At 37.5% G+C, this 23,210-nt stretch overlaps 1 protein-coding gene across 4 annotated transcripts in view; it reads right to left on the bottom strand.

The window, feature by feature from the left end:
* Positions 1–23,210, bottom strand: part of tle2a (TLE family member 2, transcriptional corepressor a) — a 164,506-nt gene that overhangs the window by 11,216 nt on the left and 130,080 nt on the right. For 3 of the 4 annotated variants that reach the window (XM_061883195.1, XM_061883192.1, XM_061883194.1), the window contains 10 exons: positions 21,944–22,006; positions 17,731–17,805; positions 17,246–17,459; positions 15,108–15,124; positions 9,559–9,654; positions 6,662–6,706; positions 5,187–5,348; positions 4,977–5,103; positions 3,058–3,263; positions 2,901–2,980 (listed from right to left, as the gene is read on the bottom strand). In XM_061883195.1, the coding sequence (XP_061739179.1) occupies positions 2,901–2,980; positions 3,058–3,263; positions 4,977–5,103; positions 5,187–5,348; positions 6,662–6,706; positions 9,559–9,654; positions 15,108–15,124; positions 17,246–17,459; positions 17,731–17,805; positions 21,944–22,006 (1,085 nt within the window). The remainder of the gene's footprint in view (positions 1–2,900; positions 2,981–3,057; positions 3,264–4,976; positions 5,104–5,186; positions 5,349–6,661; positions 6,707–9,558; positions 9,655–15,107; positions 15,125–17,245; positions 17,460–17,730; positions 17,806–21,943; positions 22,007–23,210) is intronic. The other variant, XM_061883193.1, reaches the window with a different exon arrangement.

Raw genomic sequence — 23,210 nt, 5'->3', positions numbered from 1 at the left:
TTAAAATTGTAATATATTTACTGAAATGTGTTTTAAGAACATGCATTTGTCCAAGTAACCAAGAGATTGTATTATAACCAAAAGTACAATATTCATTGAAGTTATTCAATAATTATTACACCACTAAACTAGTAATGCAGTGAAGCACTCCCCGCAACTCTGAACGGGACAAGAGGTAGAAAAATGGATGGATGAAGTTAAGATTTTATGAACACAATGTTGTACACATTTTGTAGAACATTTCTCATAAATTTAAAAAAAAAAGAAAACTAAAAATACTATATTTATTCAAGTTATTAAACAACTTAACCAATAATATTTTTGATTTATTCAAATTATTTCATGGACGCACATTTGTACATGTTATGTAAATATTGTATTCTAAATAAATAAATAAAAAACTAAAAGTACTATATCTATTAAAGTTATTAAACAAATATTAAACCTAAGTAATACTATATTCCTATTAAAATAAATTGTATTATAAAAACAAATAAAAAAGCACTATATCTATTAAAGTTATTAAACAAATATTAAACTTAAATAATACTATATTAATATTAAAATTATTTTATGAAAGCACTTTGTACGTTAAAAATGTTGATAAAAATAAATATATCGAAAATAACTGAAAACAGCATTTCATGTACAACCTGCTCATTTATTAAATCAATTATTAAATGGGCAATAAATTAATAATTATTTTCTAATTTACCACATACAAAAATGTGATTTCTTTGAAATATTAAATGTTATTCATTTATATTTTAAGAATATTTTAAGGCAATGCCCAACTCAACGAATACTTTCACATTATTTTCTAATTACTTTTATATTTATTAATTATGTATGTACATAAAAAATTGCAATTTTTAAATGTTTAGCGGTATTTATTATATTGTTTTTGTTGTGTTTTCCTTGTGACTTGATGCAATGCAAGCAATTCATGAACAATTATTATTAATAATAGTTATTTTCTAATTGCTTTTATATTTATTTATTATATAGATAAAAAATATGATTTATTTTTAAAATTCAAGGGTATTTATTGATTATATTTTAATTAAAAAATATTTGTTGTTTTTCTTGTGACTTAAGGCGAAGTAAAACTCAACCGATATTTTTACATTATTTTGTAATTACTTTTATATTTATTAATTATACATGTATATGAACATTTTGCAATTTGCAATTTTTTTATATTTAACGGTATTTATTAATTGTATTTTTTTTGTTTTCCTTGTGACTTGAGGCAATTCAAGCAATTCATAAATAATACTATTAATGATGAATAATTATCAATAATAATTATATTACTATATTTTTATATTATATAGCTTTATAGTTTATTATTTTACATAATGATAATAATTATTACTAACAATAACGTTATAATTGCTTTTACATTGATTTATTATGCATATAAAAATAATGATTTATTTTTAAATACTCAAGGGTATTTAGTGATTATATTTTCATTAAAAAAATAATATTTTTAGTTGTTTTTCTTGCGACTTAAAGTGATGAACAACTCAATATTTTTGGATTATTTTCTAATAATTTTTATATTTATTAATCATATATATATATATATGAAAAATTGAATTTTTTAAATATTTAACCGTATTTATTAACTGTATTGTTTTTTTGTTTTCCTTCTAACTTGAGGCAATGCAAGCAATTCATGAATAATATTAATAATGAATACTTATCAATAATAATTATATTACTATATTTTTATATTATATAGCTTTATAGTTTATTATTTTACTTACTGATAATAATTATACTAATAATTATGTTATAGTTGTTTTTACTTTGATTTGTTATGTATATAAAAATAATTATTTATTTTTAAATACTCAAGGGTATTTATTGATTATATTTTCATTAAAAAATGATATTTGTTGTTTTTCTTGTGACTTAAGGCGAAGTAAAACTCAACCGATATTTTTACATTATTTTGTAATTACTTTTATATTTATTAATTATACATGTATATGAACATTGTGCAATTTGCAATTTTTTTATATTTAACGGTATTTATTAATTGTATTTTTTTTTAGTTTTCCTTGTGACTTGAGGCAATGCAAGCAATTCATGATCAATATTATTAATAATTAATAATTATCAATAATAATTATATTACTATATTTTTATATTATATAGCTTTATAGTTTATTATTTTACTTACCGATAATAATTATTACTAACAATTATGTTATAATTGCTTTTACATTGATTTATTACGTATATAAAAATAATGATTTATTTTTAAATACTCAAGGGTATTTAGTGATTATATTTTCATTAAAAAAAGTAATATTTTTAGTTGTTTTTCTTGCGACTAAAGGTGATGTACAACTCAATATTTTCGTATTATTTTCTAATTATTTTAGATGTATTAATTATATTTGTATATGAAAAATTGAATTTTTTAAATATTTAACCGTATTTATTTATTATATTGTTTTTGGTTTTTTTCGTGACTTGAGGCAATGCAAGCAATAAATAAACAATCATTGTTATAATCAATAATAAATATTTTCTATTTGCCTTTGTATTTATTTATCATGTACATAAAAAAATAATTTATTTAAATATTCAAAGGTATTTATTGATTATATTTTTATATAAAAAATGTTTTGTTGTTTTTTAGTGACTTAAGGCAATGTACAACCCAACCCACACTTTCACATTATTTTATAAGTACTTTTATATTTATTAGTTATATATGTATATGAATAATTGTGATTTATTAAGTATTTTTTTATTACAAAAAATTATACAAATATATATATATATATATATTATTTTATTTTTTTTGCATTTTATAAGTGACTTTAGGCAGTGAAAATGTGAATATTTGTGGGAAAAGGGCGACAAGAAAAGAAACTTACGGTTTACCGGCGGCGGCCGACTGCAGGCCGGCGGGCAGCCCGGGTACCCTCATGTGCGGGTGGGGGGATTCATAACCCACCTTCAATTCAAACATTTGAAAATATGACGAGACTAAGAGGAAATGAAAGTCACGTGTAGTTCCAGACCATCACTCACCACTGGGGAGCGTCCGTACCCGGCGGCGGCGGCGGCAGCAGCAGCCGCCGCCACCGCTCCATTCATCTGCGGAGAAACCAAATGGAGGCCGGCGCCGTAGCTCGCCGCCCCAGGGAGGTCGCCGTTGACCCCGGGGGGAGGCAGAGCGAAAGCAGCCGGGGGGTACGCCCCCTGCACGGCCCCCAAGGGGTTCCTCAGGCCCAGAGCTGAAGGGAGAAGAAGACACAATTAATGCTGACTGGACACAAAGTGTGAGTGGTGCAGCACTGCCGCCCCCTGCTGGACGCTACCTGTCACTGTAACGAGATGCACGCTCATTAAGAAGCTGTCAATCAATTTATTGAAATGTATTCCATCTGGCGTCTAAGTCCATTTGGAAGGAAATGCTAATAAGAACAAATTATTTCTGTAAAAAAAATATCTCTAAAGAACGGGAGCCACATTATTAGGTACACTTGCACAGTCGCATGAAATCTATTGCAAAAATTACATCATTATTATTAATAAATGAATAATTACATACTAATTAAACTAACATTTTATACCAAACAAACAAAATTTCAATGAAATCCTTTTTACCCATTCAATTCCCTGTCAGTGAATGAAAGACATGAAACACTTTAAAATAAATAATCAATTAAAGGAATTATGAAATATTATGTTTGTATGAACGTCAATGTTAATGTGGAACCAATTAATCACTAACTTAACACAATTTAACTGTCAATGTGAATTCATTTAGAAAATGCGGAATTTTAATGTGCTATATTATATATTGTTTATGTATATATATATATACTGTATATATATATATATATATATATATATATATATAAACATACATACATATACACATATATATACAAATATACACAAACATATATACATACATATATACACACATACATACTTACATATATACTGTATACATTTATAAACATATGTATATATATATACATACATATATATATACACACATACATACATATATTTAAACACATACATACATATATACACATATATACATACATATACACAAACATATAAACTTACATATACACAAACATATATACTTACATATATACACACATACATACTTACTGTACATATATACTGTATACATATATACATATGTATATATATATACATACATACATATATAGATACATACATATATATATATATACATACATGTAAATATACATACATATATATACACATACATACATATATTTACGCACATACATATATTTACACACATACATACATACATATGTACACATATATACACACACATATATATATATATATATATATATATATATACATATATATATACATATATATATATATATATATACATATATATACATACATACATATATATATGTATGTGTGAATATATATATATATATATGTATATATATATATATATATATATATATTCATACATAATAATATATACATACATACATACACACACACACCCATCCATTTTCTACCGCTTATTCCCTTTGAGGTGGTGCCAATCTCAGCTACAATCGGGCGGAAGGCAAAGTACACCCTGGACAAGTTGCCACCTCATCGCAGGGCCACATACACACACTATATATATATATATATATATATATATATATATATATATATATATATATATATATATATATATATATATATATATATATATATATATATACAAAATTGTATTTCTTACACTTTGTATAGAATATTTTAAATAACTATTTTAATTGTATTAAAAATTCATTTTTTTTCTTAATCTTGTAAAAAAAACAAAAAGCAATATTTTACTTTTTGATAATGTATTTTGTAATTTACATTATTTTACATAATTTTTTAAATTACATTTTGGAATTTCTATTTTCCATTTGAGTATGTTCATATATCTTCATGCATCTCACCCAAGGGGTCCACACCCGGCTTGCCAGGGATGGGCCGGAACTGTGGCGGTCCGCTGGGTCCGGGGGTGTTGGACTCTTGTGACATGGGGGTGCCGGGCTTCATGCCGGGGGTGCTGGACTTCTCTCTCTGCAAGATAAAAGTGCATTTTTTCAAAATAACGACAGAATGTTGCCGTTTTAGATAAAGCTCACGTCTCCTTCAACCCGTACCTGCGTGGGCTCCTTGCCGCGGGACGGCGAGGCGGCGCTGCTGGACGAAGCCAGGGATGTGGGGCTGGCCAGCGGGGGGCCGTCCTTGCGGGAGGGCGCCATCTTGTCCAAACCGTTCTCCCTGGAGGAGTAGGACTGGACGCTGCGGGGGGACGAGGGGTCCTGCGCCTCGGAGCACACGAGAGGCATTTAGCAGGCGGGTGGCGAAGGAAACCGTACAGACGTCGCCTGGCAACCGTCCGCCTAACAAGCGCCGGCCACAACATTAGGTACACCCGGACCAGCAGAAAGTCTGCTTTTGCAAATGAAATCAAGTATTTTTACGGCAGTGTGCTTTGCAGAACATGAAAACATCTTCAGGTGCTGCAGGTGTAACTTTTTTATTGATTCAAATTCTTTTATGGATGCACTTTTGTACTAGCAAGTAGAAATTGTATTACAAATTTAAATGAAAAAAACAACTTAAAAGTACTATATCTATTAAAGTTATTTAACTTAAATACTATATTCATATAAGTTATTACAATTATTTTAGGAAAGCGCTTTTGTATGTGTTATGAAACCTTTTTTTATACAAATATATCGGAAATAGGGGCTCTACCGGGGATGTCACTGTGGTTTGTGCAGCTCTTTGAGACACTTGTGATTTAGGGCTGGATAAATAAACATTGATTGATTGATTGAAATAACTTAAAACATAATTTTCATATATAAAATGCTCATTTACTAATTTAATTATTAAATAGGCAATTAATGAATAATTTAGTATACATGTACATACACAAATGGATTTCTTTTAAATATTAAATGCTATTTATTTATATTTAAAAAATATATATATGTATCTAGTTTTTGTTGTGTTTTCTTTATAACTTAAGGCAATACCCAACTCAACCAATACTTTCACATTGTCTTCTAATTGCTTTTATATTGATTAATTGTGATGAGGTGGCGACTTGTCCAGGGTGTACCCCGCCTTCCGCCCGATTGTAGCTGAGATAGGCGCCAGCACCCGCCGCGACCCCGAAAGGGAATAAGCGGTAGAAAATGGATAGATGGGTATATAAAAAATTGCTACCTTAAAATATCTAACAGTATTTATTAATTGTATTGTTTTTATTGTGTTTTCCTCGTGACTTGAGGCAATGCAAGCAATTCATGAATAGTAATTATAATTATTAATAACAGTTATTTTCTAATTGCCTTTATATTTATTTATGTATATAAAAAATTATGATTCAAGGGTATTTATTGATTATATTTGAATTAAAAAATATTTGTTGTTTTTCTGGTGTAATGTAAAACTCAACCAATATTTTCGCAACATTTTCTAATGACTTTGATATTTATTAATTATATATGTATATGAAAATGTTGCAACTTTTTAATATTTTACGCTATCAGAAAAAGCATCACGGGGTGGTGCAGGTGTACCTAATGATGTGGGCGGATGTTGCAAAGCCAACGCTACACACCTCGTCCACCACCAAGTTATCGTCGCTTTTATCGGCGTCGCTGCCCTGCGAGGAGGACAAATTGTGACAGGAGTTCATTGCTAATAATCATGTCACACAATAGGAAATATTCAATGACATCACTCACATTTCCAAAAAATACAAAGAAATGTAAGCTGCAACATTTGATGGTTGTGAAAAATTCTCAGTATTTGCACAAGCGGAAGAAAACGTCACTTTTTCTTCTTTTCATTATAATAATAATAATAATGGATTAAATCGATATAGTATATAAGCAGGAGGCAGACTATTCTGATGGCAGTGCGACAAAGAAAAGGAAAGTGAAATGAGACATCGAAAAATATTTGAAAGTGTTTATATGACGGTCCAAGTCGCGACTATCGTGAAGGTTGAAGATGGCATTTTGACGTAAAACATGATCGATCGGCACATTACTAATAAAAAGGGTGTTGTTATACAACGTTGTCACTGTGTCAGAGCTAGTTTGTGACGAACCCCAAGATGCAGAGAAGGAGGGAGGTATTTTGCAAGAAAACCTGATTTAATTTAAAACACTAAGAGAAAAACAAACAAAAAGTACAACAAAAAGTGCGCACCAGGCGGATAGCAAACTAAGAAAGCTAGCATGGGAGCTAGAAAATAAAAGGAGCTTAGCATGGAAGCTAGCAAAAACAAATAGGGCTTAGCATGGAGGCTGGCATAAACAGAACCGGGAACAGAAGTCGTTACGTGTTGTATAAAGAAAAAAATCGAAGCAGGGAACATAAAACAGTAAGCTACAAACATATAACGAAATATAGCTTACCGCTACGCTGCAAAGATACAACACGACACGAAAGGAGCGACAATACATGACATGTAGCAACGACAAGAGCGACATCGACAAGACAATAAACCAGCACTGACTGGAGGACAAAAGCAGGTACAAATAGGAGCGGGCTGATTGACACCAGGTGTGGCCATGTGCCAATCAGCCGCAGCTGAGGGGAAAACAGCGCACAGGGAAAAAAAAACAGGAAACAGACAAAATAAAAGCCCTGACAGGAAATAAAAACAGGAAATACTAAACACAAAGATGAAAAACTAAAACACAAACAAACTGTCAGTGGCAAGCCTGACACACTGAAGTCATTACTTTGACTAGTGCTGAGTAATCCGATTACTTTTGACCTGGTTGAATGTCAAGAAGACAGTGTGGGAAGCACAGCAGGTTCAACGCAGGAAGAGACGACATCACACAGCATACAACACGCGCGTGCGGACAAGGAGACTACTACTACGGACGCACATGCGGTCAAGAGTCAATGGCGCTGCCGTAAATGCCGGCAAACTGAGAAGAGCAAACTCCTGCTGCTAAGCTAACAAACACAGCTAAGCTAATGCTGACGTTACTTGGCAAGGAGGCACACACACCCCGCTCTCATGAAACATCTCCCTCCCGTATATGCCTGATAGTTGATGTATTATTTTTTAAGTAACGCAATAATTACATTCCCTAGTAATTACATTTATTAAACATTTTGTAAATTCACTATAATTACTTTTTAAAAATAATTTGCAAAATAACAGCTGTTTGATTGTAACTTGCATCTTAGTTGTAGTTTCCATTACTGCATTTGGAGCTTTTGAAATCGCCATGTAATAGAATAGAATAGAATAGAAAGTACTTTATTGATTCCTGGGGGAAATTCAGCACTATAGTTCGCTCACAATAAAAAATAAACACTTAGGTATTTTTTACATGTGAATAATATAAATACAGTCTATTATATAGCATTATTCACATGAGAATAATATACAGTCCATTATACAGCATTATTCACATGTGAATAATATAAATACAGTCTATTATACAGCATTATTCACACGTGAATAATATAAATATTCTATTATACAGCATTATTCACACGTGAATAATATACAGTCTATTATACAGCATTATTCATATGTTAATATAAATACAGTCTATTATACAGCATTATTCATATTTTAATAATATAAATACAGTCTATTTTACAGCATTATTGATATGTGAATAATATAAATACAGTCTATTATACAGCATTATTCACATGTGAATAATATAAATACAGTCTATTTTACAGCATTATTCACATGTGAATAACATAAAAAGTCTATTATACAGCATTATTCACATGTGAATAATATAAATGCAGTCTATTTTACAGCATTATTCACATGTGAATAACATAAAAAGTCTATTATACAGCATTATTCACATGTGAATAATATAAATGCAGTCTATTTTGCAGCATTATTGATATGTGAATAATATAAATACAGTCGATTATACAGCATTATTCACATGTGAATAACATAAATACAGTCTATTATACAGCATTATTCACATGTGAATAATATAAATACAGTCTATTTTACAGCATTATTCACATGTGAATAACATAAAAAGTCTATTATACAGTATTATTCACATGTGAATAATATAAATACACATACATTTACAGTCAAAATTAACATGTGCATTATACAGTAAATAAAGTAAGTAAATATCACTAATGCTAATCTTTAGCAATTGTATGGCAAATCTAATGTAACGTTAGCATCGAGCTAGCATTTTTTGACGAGTGGAGCCTCACTGTACTTTCAAGCGTCTTTTTTCTCGCTTTGTTGGCATGGACAACTGTAACCTAACCGAGCGGCAGTCCGAGTGCTGTTTGACTGCTTGTTTCCCGGCCAAGTGTTTGAGCCGGTGCCGAGTCTGCAACCGGACTTCCTGGATTTAGCTTTAGTTTCTATGCAGTCAGGGTTACATTTGCAAACAATATTAGTACAGAGGGCTCCTAAACTCCCACACTTCATTTTGGGCAAACAGCAAAGCTAACGTCACAAGAGGAGGAATTGCAAAGTTGTCTCACATAGTCTGTCATGAACTCCTTCTCCTCCGCTTTCCTCTTCTTGCCGTTGCTGAGGTAATCTGCAGGGCGACCTTTGTCCCCATTGGACAGCGAGCTCTGCAGGAGAGAGGAGGAGGAATGACGGGAGTGATGGAAGAGAAGCGGTGAGAGGGTCAGCCACTAACATTGCTTCTTTTTATCTTTTTTATTCTGCGCTAACCAAACATGATTTATTGTGATGTCATCTGAAAGTCAGCAATACATGTTCAAGACAGAGCACTTAAAAAAAAATTAAAAAAAATAGATTAAAAAAAATTCAAAGTCTAGGGTGCACACGTGTCGGTAATACACAGTGCGATCGCTCCCCCCACAAGTTACACGTATCAACGCTAGCTGACACCTTGGTAAACAGGAAGAAAGCCAAAAATTACAAATAATCACAAAGTCAAAGCCCACTTGTGCTTACACGTGTGCACGTGCTTCACAATCGATGCAATTGCTTCTCCCACCAGTTATTAATGGCCACCGCCTTTATTAATAAATTAATTACAATCATTGCCTATGCAGAGCAGTAGGTAACACGAAAACTACAAATCTGCAATGCCGAGAGTGCATTTTGCTCTTACACATGCACATGTTTGCCATAAACAATGCGATTGCTCCTCCCACACGTTATTAGTGATAAATGCCGCCTTGCATAAAGAGAAGAAACAGAAACACTACAAATAATCCACAAAGTCAAAGCCTGGGGTGTATTTTTGCGCTTACACACGCACATGTACGTGTCATCGTCAATGCGATCGCTCCTCCCACTAGTTATTAACGATTACTGACACCCTGGCAAACAGGAAGAAACCCAAAAACTACAAATAATCACTAAGTCAAAGCCCACTTGTGCTTAAACATGAGTGCGTGTGTGTGTGTGTGTGCTTACACGTCGCAATCGCTTCTCCCACCAGTTATTAATGGCCACCGCCTTATTTAATGATTTAATTACAATCATTGCCAATGAAGAGCAGTAAGTGACACAAAAACTACAAATCTGCAAAGTCAAAGCCGAGGGTGCATTTTGCTCTTACACATGCACGTTTGTCATAAACAATGCGATTGCTCCTCCCACAAGTTATTAGTGATAACTGCCGCCTTGCATAACGAGAAGAAACAGAAACACTACAAATAATCAACAAAGTCAAAGCCTGAGGTGTATTTTTGTGCTTACACATGCACATGTGCATGTCATAGTCAATGCGATCGCTCCTCCCACCAGTTATTAATGACAACCACCTTTGTTAATGATTAAATTGCAATCATTGCCTATGCAGAACAGTAAATAACCCAAAAACTACAAACAATCTGACAAGGCCAAAGCCTAGGATATACAGTATTTTTGCGCTTACACATGCAGACCTGTGTGTCATAATCAAAGTGATTGCTCCTCTCACCAGTTGTTAACAATAACTGTCACCCTGGCAAACAGGAAGAAACCGAAAGACTAAAAATAAACGTAGAGGAAATAATCACAAAGTCAAAAAGCACACTTGTTCTTACGCATGCATGTAGTTCCTAATCAATGTGATCGCTCCTCCCACCAGTTAATACCAATAACTGACGCCTCGGCAAACAAGAAGAAGCCGAAAGACTACAAATAAAGTAGTCACAAAGTCAAAAAGCCTACTTCCTCTTACAAGTGCATGTGGTTCATGATCAAAAGTACTGCTCCTCCCACCAGTTAATACCAATAACTGACGCCTCGGCAATCAAGAATTAGCCGAAAGAATACAAATAAAATAGTCACAAAGTCAAAAAGCCTACTTGCTCTTACAAGTGCATGTGGTTCATAATCAAGAGAATTGCTCCTCCCACCAGTTAATACCAATAACTGACACGTTGGCAAACAGGAAGAACTCGAAAGACTATAGATAGTGACAAAGTCAAAGCCCAGTTGCTCTTACACATGCACCTGTGTGTGTCATAGTCAATGCGATTGCTCCCCCCACCAGTTAGTAATGACAACCCCTTTGCAGAGCATAAATGAAGCCAAAAACTAGAACTATTCTGCAGAGTCAAAGCCAAGAGTCCATTTTGCTCTCACACTTGCACACCTGTGTCAATATCTATATGCAATTGCTACTCCCACCGGTTATTAACAATAACTGACACTTTGGCAAACAGGTGAAGTGAAATGAAGTGAATTATATTTATATAGCGCTTTTCTCTAGTGACTCAAAGCGCTTTTACGTAGTGAAAGCAAATATCTAAGTTACATTTAAAGCTGTGAGGGTGGCACTGGGAGCAGGTGGGTAAAGTGCCCAAGGACACAACGGCAGTGACTAGGATGGCGGAAGCGGGAATCGAACCTGGAACCCTGAAGTTGCTGGCATGGCCAATCTACCAATGGAGCTATACCGCCCCGGTATAAGTTAACAACACTAACACAGACACTCGTAAATGTGTTAGCATATTCGCTAAGGCTGACGGCACTAGCTTGATTACATTACGATGGCACGTACGAATATGCATGAAAACACTCCTTAGGTTTAGTAAGTATGAATTGTTTTGGTTGTATTGTAAAACTTAGAAACGTTACTTGGAGTAATGAATGAAGGATCCTTTCGGGCAGAAGGCAGTTATACTTCCGGTTCCCATCACAAATATGGGAAGTACATTTTCTACCGTAGCACAAATGAAAACACACCTTTTCAGTGTCTCTGTCGGTGTAGTATAAAAAGTGTTTTTTTTAAATACAAAGAAAAAAACATATATTAGCCACAGGTTTAAAAACCAAAAACTCTTACACATGCATGCGTCATTATCAATGCAATCGCTCCACCCACCGGTTATTAATGACACAAGCCTTGCAGAGCAGAAATGACTCCCGAAAAACTACAAATAATCCACAAAGTCAAAGACTAGCGTGCATTCTGCTTTCACATATGCACAATATTGATGCGATCGCTCCTCCCACCAGTTATGAATATGAGTGTAGTAATTATACAGCTGTACCAAAATGGAAGCATTTACAATTGCTGAAGTATGTTCTGTATGTATATTCATAAGCATGGACATAAGTAGGTGGGTCTATATCAGGGGTCTCAAACTCAATTTACCTGGGGGCCACTGGATGCAGAAACTGGGTGAGGCAGAAAAGATTTCTTAAAAAATTTAACATGCACTTTTTAATGAATTCACCTTCTATGAATCCTCACGATTTTTCCGGGAGACTACTGAATTTCAGTGCACCTCCCGACAATCTACCGGTGCAACCATTCTCCCGAATTTTTATCTATTTCCACCCGGCCGACATTATTGCACTGCCTTTAACATCCTCTACAACAGTGGTTCTCGACCTTTTTGCAGTGATGTACCCCCTCTGAACATTTTTTTTTAATTCAAATACCCCCTAATCAGAGCAAAGCATTTTGGTTGGAAAAAAAAAAAGAGATAAAGAAGTAAAATACAGCACTATGTCATCAGTTTGTGATTTATCAAATTGTATAACAGTGCAAAATATTGCTCATTTGTAGTGGTCTTTCTTGAACTATTTGGAAAAAACGATATAAAAATAACTAAAAAACTTGTTGAAAAATAAACAAGTGATTCAATTATAAATAAAGATTTCTACACATAGAAGTAATCATCGACTTAAAATGCCCTCTTTGGGATTGTAATAGAGATCCATCAACTTCATTCTAAACATTTCTTCACAAAAAATGAAATCTTTAACATCAATGTTTATGGAACATGTCCACAAAAAAATCTAGCTGTCAACACTGAATATTGCATTGTTGCATTTCTTTTCACAGTTTGTGAACTTACATTCATATTTTGTTGAAGTGTTATCCAATAAATCTATTAACTATTTATGACTATGAGATGGTGACTTGTCCAGGGTGTACCCCGCCTTCCGCCCGATTGTAGCTGAGATAGGCGCCAGCGCCCCCCGCGACCCCAAAAGGGAATAAGCGGTAGAAAATGGATGGAGGGATGGATGCTATCTTTTAGAATGTTTTTGATAAATCTTACTTAACCCTTGGCATACCTTCACATAGCGTACTATCTATAAGAGAACTACTGCTCTACAACTGGTCATTGCGCACATAACACAACTAAAGTGACTAATCAAAATCATGTTGTGAGAGACTTGTGTAGAACAACGTTCTACACAAGACGTACTTACTCAACAGCCATACAGGTCACACTGAGGGTGGCCGTATAAACATCTTTAACACTGTTACAAATATGTGCCACACTTCGAACCCACACCAAACGAGAATGACAAACATTTTGGGAGAACATCCGCACCCTAACACAAGAGAACAAATACCCAGAACACCTTGCAGCCCAAACTCTCCCGGGCTACAATATACTCAACCTTAACCGACGCAAGTAGGGAGGGTAGGGGTGTGGGGGGTTGGTGGTAGCGTGGGTGTGTGTATTGTAGCCCGGAATAGTAAGGGCTGCATGGGATTCTGGGTATTCGTTCTGTTGAGTTTATGTTGTATTACGGTGCGGATGTTCTCCTGAAATTGTTAAGATCCGTACTACGATCTTCCCATATTATGGTTTATTGTTGCATTTTTGTATCACCCTGTTTGCTGTCTTTATTTCCTGTTTAATCTGTCACCATGGTAGTTCATTAGTTCACCTGCCACAATCACGGTCCCTGCACACCTGTCACTGTTGATTACTTCCTTATTTAAGCTCGCCTTTTCAGTTCACTCATTCTCGGATCCTAATTTGCCTACGTTCTACAGTGACGACTCTCATCTTTCTATTGTATGTATTTTCTTGCTAGCTCTCACGCTATGCCACTTGTCTATTCCAGTTTTCATACTGATGATTTGTTTTCTCGTTTGTGCTCTAGTGCCAAGTTTTAGTTTCCTAGTGTTTTATCCTAGCTTTCACGCTAGCGTCTTTTGTTTGCTTTCTCTGTACACCAGTGTTTTTGTTCCTAGCCTTTTTATTTAATAAATCCATTTCTATCATACCTTTGCTGTGTTCTGCATCGACTCATCCTTGGAGAAACCACACCGGCATTACCATGCCGAAGAAGAGTCATAACAGAAATGTGTTTGTCATTCGTGTTTGGTGTGGGTTCACAGTCTGGCACATATTTGTAACAGTGTTAAAGTTTTTTTTATGGCCACCCTCAGTGTGACCTGTATGGCTGTTGACCAAATATGTCTTGCAACATCACACGTGTACTGCTCAGTCAAATGTAACAATCAAATAGGCTTGCACGCTTTCTGTACAGGATTCAGAGGGCGTTAAGAACAGCGGCACTCCCTGAGTATTGTTGATTGGGTAAAAATCGGCAGGGATTACCGGAGATTGGATACCCTGATATTAAAGGGACTCTCGTGAAAATTGGGAACTTTGGGAAGTATGATGCCGTCAAGTTCCGTTCATATTAAACTCGCGGGCTGCACATACATTAAATTGTGATATCAAAGTGCGGGCCGCAAAATAACGTCTTGCAGGCCGCAATTGGCCCGCGAGCCGCATGTTTGAGACCCCTGATCTAAATAGTATACTAATAAATCTATAGAATCATGGAGTCTTTTACTCACTGGTCCTGCTTCCCGGTCTGTTTCCAGGCAGAGGTGATGATGACAGGTCATGTGACAACACAGCAAAGAGCACACAAAAAAAAATGTTTTTAGGACACCTTTTATCAAGTCAAACCAACACCTGTGCTCATTTACATAAACATGTGCAAAACTACTATCCCGATCTGACAAACAATTGTGATTACAATGACTGTCTAATTAATATGATGAAGCATGTTTTTAATGAAAGGCAGAGAAGCAGTGTAGAAAAATGACATCTTCATGCACATCCGTTCTAATTCATTTGTCAAACAAACTGGCAGTTCCATCATTTCTTACAGAAGATTCATCCTTTCAAGCCCTTTATGCAACATTTAAAAGGACTTGAAAGCAAAGATGTGTCAGGCTTGCCACTGACAGTTTGTGTTTTAGTTTTTCCTCTGTGTGTGTTTAATATTTCCTGTTTTTAGTTCCTGTCAGTTCTCTTATTTTGTCTGTTTCTCCTCAGCTGTGGCTGATTGGCACCCGGCCACACCTGGTGTCAATCAGCCCGCTCCTATTTGTACCTGTTTTGTCCTCCAGTCGTGTGCTGGATTATTCTGTCAAAGTTTGTTGTTGACGAACCCCGAGATGCAGAGATGGAGACAGGCATGGAGTGAGAAAACATGATTTAGCATAAAATACTAGAACAAAACCAATCAAAGGGTACAAACAAAAAGCGCGCACATGGGCGGATAACAAACAAAAAGGCCTAGCGTGGAAGCTAGCGGGTATCTAGCAGGAAATTGAAGTCGTACCTACTCAGTGGCCTAGTGGGTAGAGTGTCCGCCCTGAGATTGGTAGGTTGTGAGTTCAAATCCCGGCTGAGTCCTACCAAAGACTATAAAAATGGGACCCATGGGACTCAGCCTTAAGGGCTGCATGGCGTTGCGGGCGGCATGGCGTAGTGGGTAGAGCGGCCGTGCCAGAAACCTGAGGGTTGCAGGTTCGCTTCCCGCCTATTGACATCCAAATCGCTGCCGTTGTGTCCTTGGGCAAGACACTTCACCCTTGCCCCCGGTGCCGCTCACACTGGTGAATGAATGATGAATGAATGATTGGTGGTGGTCGGAGGGGCCGTAGGCGCAAACTGGCAGCCACGCTTCCGTCAGTCTACCCCAGGGCAGCTGTGGCTACAGATGTAGCTTACCACCACGTGTGAATGAATGTGAAGTGAAGTGAAGTGAATTATTTTTATATAGCGCTTTTCTCTAGTGACTCAAAGCGCTTTACATAGTGAAACCCAATATCTAAGTTACATTTAAACCAGTGTGGGTGGCACTGGGAGCTGGTGGGTAAAGTGTCTTGCCCAAGGACACAACGGCAGTGACTAGGATGGCGGAAGCGGGAATCGAACCTGCAACCCACAAGTTGCTGGCACGGCCGCTCTACCAACCGAGCTATACCGCCAGAAATGATGGGTTTCCACTTCTCTGTGAGCGCTTTGAGTATCTAACAATAGAAAAGCGTGATATAAATCAAATCCATTATTATTATTATATAAGGGTTGGAATTGGGGGTTAAATCACCAAAAATTAATCCCGGGCGCGGCCCCTCTGCTGCCCACTGCTCCCCTCACCTCCCAAGGGGTGATCAAGAGTGATGGATCAAATGCAGAGAATAATTTCGCCACACCTAGTGTGTGTGTGACAATCATTGGTACTTTAACTTTAACTTTAATAAGAAAACAAACTGGTAGCAGGGAACAAAATACAGTAAGCTAAAAACATCTAACTAAATATAGCTTACCGCAACGCTGCATTGACTCGACACGACAGGTAGCAATGACAAGAGCGACAAGAAGTGACATCGACAAGACAATAATCCAGCCCTGACTGGAAGACAAAGCAGGTACAAATAGGAGCGGGCTGATCGACACCAGGTGTGGCCAGAAGCCAATCAGCCACAGCAGACAAAATAAGAGTGCTGACAGGAACTAAAAAACAGGAAATACTAAACACACACAGAGAAAAAACTAAAACACAAACAAACTGTCAGTGGCAAGCCTGACAAGTTGGGGGCATTGATATGAAAGACAATACAAGTGTTGACATTACTTAGAGTCCAAGGCGCCAACGGCGTGTGCAAAACAGGAAGTACTGAGAGTAGTAATAAATTACCTCTGTGATGCTCCGCAGCAGCGGCGGCGGCAGCGGCGGCCTCCAGGTGAGCCCTCTCATCCTTGGCGGCCAACTGGGCCCCAAGGGCCCCCGACAGGGCCAGCAGACCGGAGCCCCCGCCCAGCGCCAGCCCCGGGTGGGGGAGTCCTGACGGGTGCGGGCCCACCGACAGACCCTGTGCATGCTGGGAGAGATGCTGGGCTTGGAGCTGCTGCTGCAGAGGAGGAGGAGGAGAGAAGCGGGTGACTTCCAGGAGGAGGTCAAGACGTGCAAAGAAGGAGAAATGCGGAGGTCAGGGCAGTGGGTGTGGCTTCGTGGCCTCGGGGGTGGGAATAGTTGATGTATTTACGTGCGGCCAATTGGTGGAGTGGGCTGAAGGGGCCCTCGGTTTAACAGCAGGGTTAAATGAAAGGCATCAATTAATGGGAGGGTAAGGTACACACGCTATGAGGCGGAGGGGGGGGGGGGGGGGGGGGCCCACGTACCCCTATAGAAGCATTTAACTCCCCCATGGTCACCTGTTTGGCACGCTCCATGGCTTGGACCACCTGTTGTTGGTGCTGCAGGGGGGGAGGAAAGAAGTTACTCGCAGGTCACAATGGATCTTTTCAGCATTATTCATCAAGTTCAATCATTTGCATAGAAAAGTGTGTTTCTCACACACTTGTAGCCACAACATATGTTGCTAGAATGTTATCAATACCATCCATCCATCCTCATATCCGAGGTGGGGTCGCGGGGGAAGCAGCCTAAGCAGGGAAGCACAGACTTCCCTCTCCCCAGCCACTTGGTCCAGCTCTTCCCGGGGGATCCCGAGGCGTTCCCAGGCCAGCCGGGAGACATAGTCTTCCCAACGTGTCCTGGGTCTTCCCCGCGGCCTCCTACCGGTTGGACGTGCCCTATGGAGGTGTTCGGGTGGCATCCTGATCAGATGCCCGAACCACCTCGTCTGGCTCCTCTCCATGTGGAGGAGCAGCGGCTTTACTTTGAGTTCCTCCCGGATGGCAGAGCTTCTCACCCTATCTCTAAGGGAGAGCCCCTCCACCCGGCGGAGGAAACTCATTGTACCCGCTTGTACCCGTGATCTTGCTTGTCCTTTCGGTCATGACCCAAAGCTCATGACCATAGGTGAGAATGGGAACGTAGATCGACCGGTAAATTTAGAGCTTTGCCTTCCGGCTCAGCTCCTTCTTCACCACAACGGATCGATACAACGTCCGCATTACTGAAGACGCCGCACCGATCCGCCTGTCGATCTCACGATCCACTCTTCCCTCACTCGTGAACAAGACTCCTAGGTACTTGAACTCCTCCACTTGGGGAAGGGTCTCCTCCCCAACCCGGAGATGGCATTCCATCCTTTTCTGGGCGAGAACCATGGCCTCGGACTTGGAGGTGCTGATTCACATCCCAGTTGCTTCACACTCGGCTGCGAACCGATCCAGTGAGAGCTGAAGATCCTGGCCAGATGAAGCCATCAGGATTATATCATCTGCAAAAAGCAGAGCCCTAATCCCGCGGCCACCAACGCCTTGACTGCGCCTAGAAATTCTGTCCATAAAATTTATGAACAGAATGGGTGACAAAGACCAGCCTTGGCGGAGTCCAACCCTCACTGGAAACATGCCCGACTTACTGTTATCAATACAAACATCCATATTCCTTAGCGATAACAATATTCATCGGTACTCTTCTCTGAACAAAATGTCATTGGTGTAAATACACATGTGGAAAAACATTTTTTATTTGCATTTTTATTAAAAATGCAAATCCACTCTTCATTAGCGCAGGACTATTCAAACTAAAAGACATTGTAGGACTGCATACTCTATTACTGATGTTCAAAGCTAGAACATCCGCGTAAAGGTTGTATCCGGCCCACCGGATGAGTTTGCTAATTATAAAAATGAGCCGAAACTTTTGAATGAAAGTCACAGCTGTTCTAAATGTGTCCACTAGATGTCGCAATAGCAATTCTTTGTACTTTTGTCGATGATGTGTAAAAATATTAAAATAAACCACATGATGTTAGTGAACTAGTCAAAGGAAAATAATCAAAATACATAAATAGCATCCTGTAATTTGATTTTGGTATTATTTTTTTAACTTGATAGATTGAAAATGAACACCAATGAGTTGACTGATGTACATTATCACATAAATTATTCAGAAAGTATAAATAACGTCAAAAACGCAACATGTAAGTGTAAAAATACAAAAACAACATAATGATTTTGTACATTTTCTTGTTCTATTTTAAAACAAAGAAAACAAACTGAAGTAGTCTTTATTTTTTTGTTATCGTGCCGTTATTTTACCAGTACGGCCCACTTGGAAGTTGATATTTCTCCATGTGGCCTCCGATCTGGAATGAGTTTGACACCCCTGCTCTAAAGAAAGACTTCAAAAGTTGCAAGAATATCTTTGAATTTAAAAAGAGTTAGAAAAAGAAACAACTGGAATTATATCAAATTGATTTTGGATTTGGATTGGACGTGTCATTGTGAAAATGCTTCAAGGAAAATGAAAAAGTGTGTTGAGTTGGGGTGTTGGTGGAGGGAACAGTGATAAAGTCATTTTGAATCATTGGTGTTAAAAAGGGGGCAGATAAATAAATTTAGGAATATTATTTTTCCATCTGCTCCTTTCTGATCATGGGAATGTATAAGGAACAAAAAACTGTACGTGGCTCCTACAAACCCTGTTTCCATATGAGTTGGCAAATTGTGTTACATGTAAATATAAACAGAATACAATGATTTGCAAATCCTTTTCAACCCATATTCAGTTGAATGCACTACAAAGACAAGATATTTGATGTTCAAACTCATAAACTTTATATATTTTTTTTGCAAATAATAATTAACTTAGAATTTCATGGCTGAAACATGTGCCAAAGTAGTTGGGAAAGGGCATGTTCACCACTGTGTTACATCACCTTTTCTTTTAACAACACTCAATAAACGTTTGGGAACTGAGGAAACTAATTGTTGAAGCTTTGAAAGTGGAATTCTTTCCCATTCTTGTTTTATGTAGAGCTTCAGTCATTCAACAGTGCGGGGTCTCCGCTGTCGTATTTTACGCTTCATAATGCGCCACACATTTTCGATAGGAGACAGGTCTGGACTGCAGGCAGGCCAGGAAAGTACCCGCACTCTTTTACTACGAAGCCACGCTGTTGTAACACATGGCTTGGCATTGTTTTGCTGAAATAAGCAGGGGTGTCCATGATAATGTTGCCTGGATGACAACATATGTTGCTCCAAAACCTGTATGTACCTTTCAGCATTAATGGTGCCTTCACAGATGTGTAAGTTACCCATGCCTTGGCCACCAATGAACCCCCATATCATCACAGATGCTGGCTTTCGAACTTTGCGCCTATAACAATCCGGATGGTTATTTTCCTCTTTGTTCCGGAGGACACCACGTCCATAGTTTCCAAATATAAATTGAAATGTGGACTCGTCAGACCACAGAACACTTTTCCACTTTGCATCAGTCCATCATAGATGAGCTCGGGCCCAGCCAAGCCGGCGGTGTTTCTGGGTGTTGTTGATAAATGGGTTTTGCTTTGCATAGTAGAGTTTTAACTTGCACTTACAGATGTAGCGACCAACTGTAGTTACTGACAGTGGTTTTATGAAGTGTTTCTGAGCCCATGTGGTGATATCCTTTACACACTGAAGTCGGTTTTTGATGCAGTACCACCTGAGGGATCAAAGGTCCGTAATATCATCGCTTACGTGCAGTGATTTCTCCAGATTCTCTGAACTTTTTGATGATTTTACGGACCGTAGATGGTCAAATCCCTAAATTCTTTGCAATAGCTTGTTGAGAAATGTTGTTCTAAAACTGTTCGACAATTTGCTTACAAAGTGGTGACCCTCACACCATCCTTGACTGTGAATTACTTAGCATTTCATGAAAGCTGCTTTTATACCCAATCATGGCACCCACCTGTTCCCAATTAGCCTGCACACCTGTGGGATGTTCCAAATAAGTGTTTGATGAGCCTTCCTCAACTTTATCAGTATTTATTGCCACCTTTCCCAACTTCTTTGTCACGTGTTGCTGGCATCAAATTCTAAATTTAATGATTATTTGCAAAAAATTTTTTTTTATCAGTTTGAACATCAAATATGTTGTCTTTGTAGCATATTCAACTGAATATGGGTTGAAAATGATTTGCAAATCATTGTATTCCGTTTATATTTACATCTAACACAATTTCCCAACTCGTATGGAAACGGGGTTTGTACAATTTTGGAAAACCCCAAATTTTCAAAGATGATCCATTTGATGTTTTCATAAGCTACAAGCCAGAATCATCAACACCATGTGACAAGATGGCTTGAAATAACTTGAATTGCTTGTTATACTTTATATTATGTTTTCACCTTGCAAACCTAATTCCTGGAATAAACAAATCTTTGCACCGTATTCTTTTTCTTTCACCTGTGTGGACATTTGACTTTACATTTCGATTAATTTTATCTTATTAAACTGTGTGTGCCTTCTGTCATTTTGTGAGGACGTTTTCCCTTTTCTGGACAATTTTCTTTCATTTGACATTTCGAATGGTAAATACCAGAAAATAATGCGAGGATGACATATTTTCACCCTCTTCTAACTTGTGCATGAATGTGTGTGTGTGTGTGTGTGTGTGTGTGTGCGTGCGTGTGTGTGCAGGCCCACCTCCTGTGACAGGAATGGGATGAGTTGAGCACAGATCACATTCAACCGCTTGGCAATCTCCGTCTGAAGGTGGTGAGAAGGAGACGAAAAAAACGATAGTTATTGTGATGAATAAATATGCATGCATATACATACATACAGTGGGGCAAAAAAGTATTTAGTCAGCCACCGATTGTGCAAGTTTTCCCACTTAAAATGATGACAGAGGTCTGTAATTTTCATCATAGGTACACTTCAACTGTGAGAGACAGAATGTGAAAAAAAAAATCCAGGAATTCACATTTTAGGAATTTTAAAAAATGTATTTGTAAATTATGGTGGAAAATAAGTATTTGGTCAACCATTCAAAGCTCTCACTGATGGAAGGAGGTTTTGGCTCAAATCTCATGATACATGGCCCCATTCATTCTTTCCTTAACACGGATCAATCGTCCTGTCCCCTTAGCAGAAAAACAGCTCCAAAGCATGATGTTTCCACCCCCATGCTTCACAGTAGGTATGGTGTTCTTGGGATGCAACTCAATATCATTCTTCCTCCAAACACCACGAGTTGAGTTTATACCAAAAAGTTCTATTTTGGTTTCATCTGACCACATGACATTCTACCGATCCTCTGCTGTATCATCCATGTATCCATTTTTGTATAAACTCAACTCGTCTTGTTTGGAGGAAGAAGAATACTGAGTTGCATCCCAAGAACACCATACCTACTGTGAAGCATGGGGGTGGAAACATCATGCTTTGGGGCTGTTTTTCTGCTAAGGGGACAGGACGATTGATCCGTGTCAAGGAAAGAATGAACGGGGCCATGTATCGTGAGATTTTGAGCCAAAACCTCCTTCCATCAGTGAGAGCTTTGAATGGTTGACCAAATACTTATTTTCCACCATAATTTACAAATAAATTCTTTAAAATTCCTACAATGTAAAATCCTGGATGTTTTTTTCACATTCTGTCTCTCACAGTTGAAGTGAACCTATGATGAAAATTACAGACCTCTGTCATCATTTTAAGTGGGAGAACTTGCACAATCGCTGGCTGACTAAATACTTTTTTGACCTACTGTACACACACACACACACACACACACACACACACACACACACACACACACACATGGTTGCTGTGGCCTGCTTCTTCCCTTGGACCAATGTGGTAAATATTTCAGCCGCTTACATCTGGTCCATGCAAATGGAACCTTTGCCAGGGAGTTGAACTAAAATATTCATGGTGAGCATCTGCTGTGGCCGCAGTCAGCCCACGCACA

This window comes from Nerophis ophidion, linkage group LG22, assembly GCF_033978795.1.
Source record: "Nerophis ophidion isolate RoL-2023_Sa linkage group LG22, RoL_Noph_v1.0, whole genome shotgun sequence".
NCBI classification, from domain to species: Eukaryota; Metazoa; Chordata; class Actinopteri; order Syngnathiformes; family Syngnathidae; genus Nerophis; species Nerophis ophidion.
Note: the sequence above shows the minus strand (reverse complement) of the source record. Positions and strands in the feature narration are given on the sequence as shown.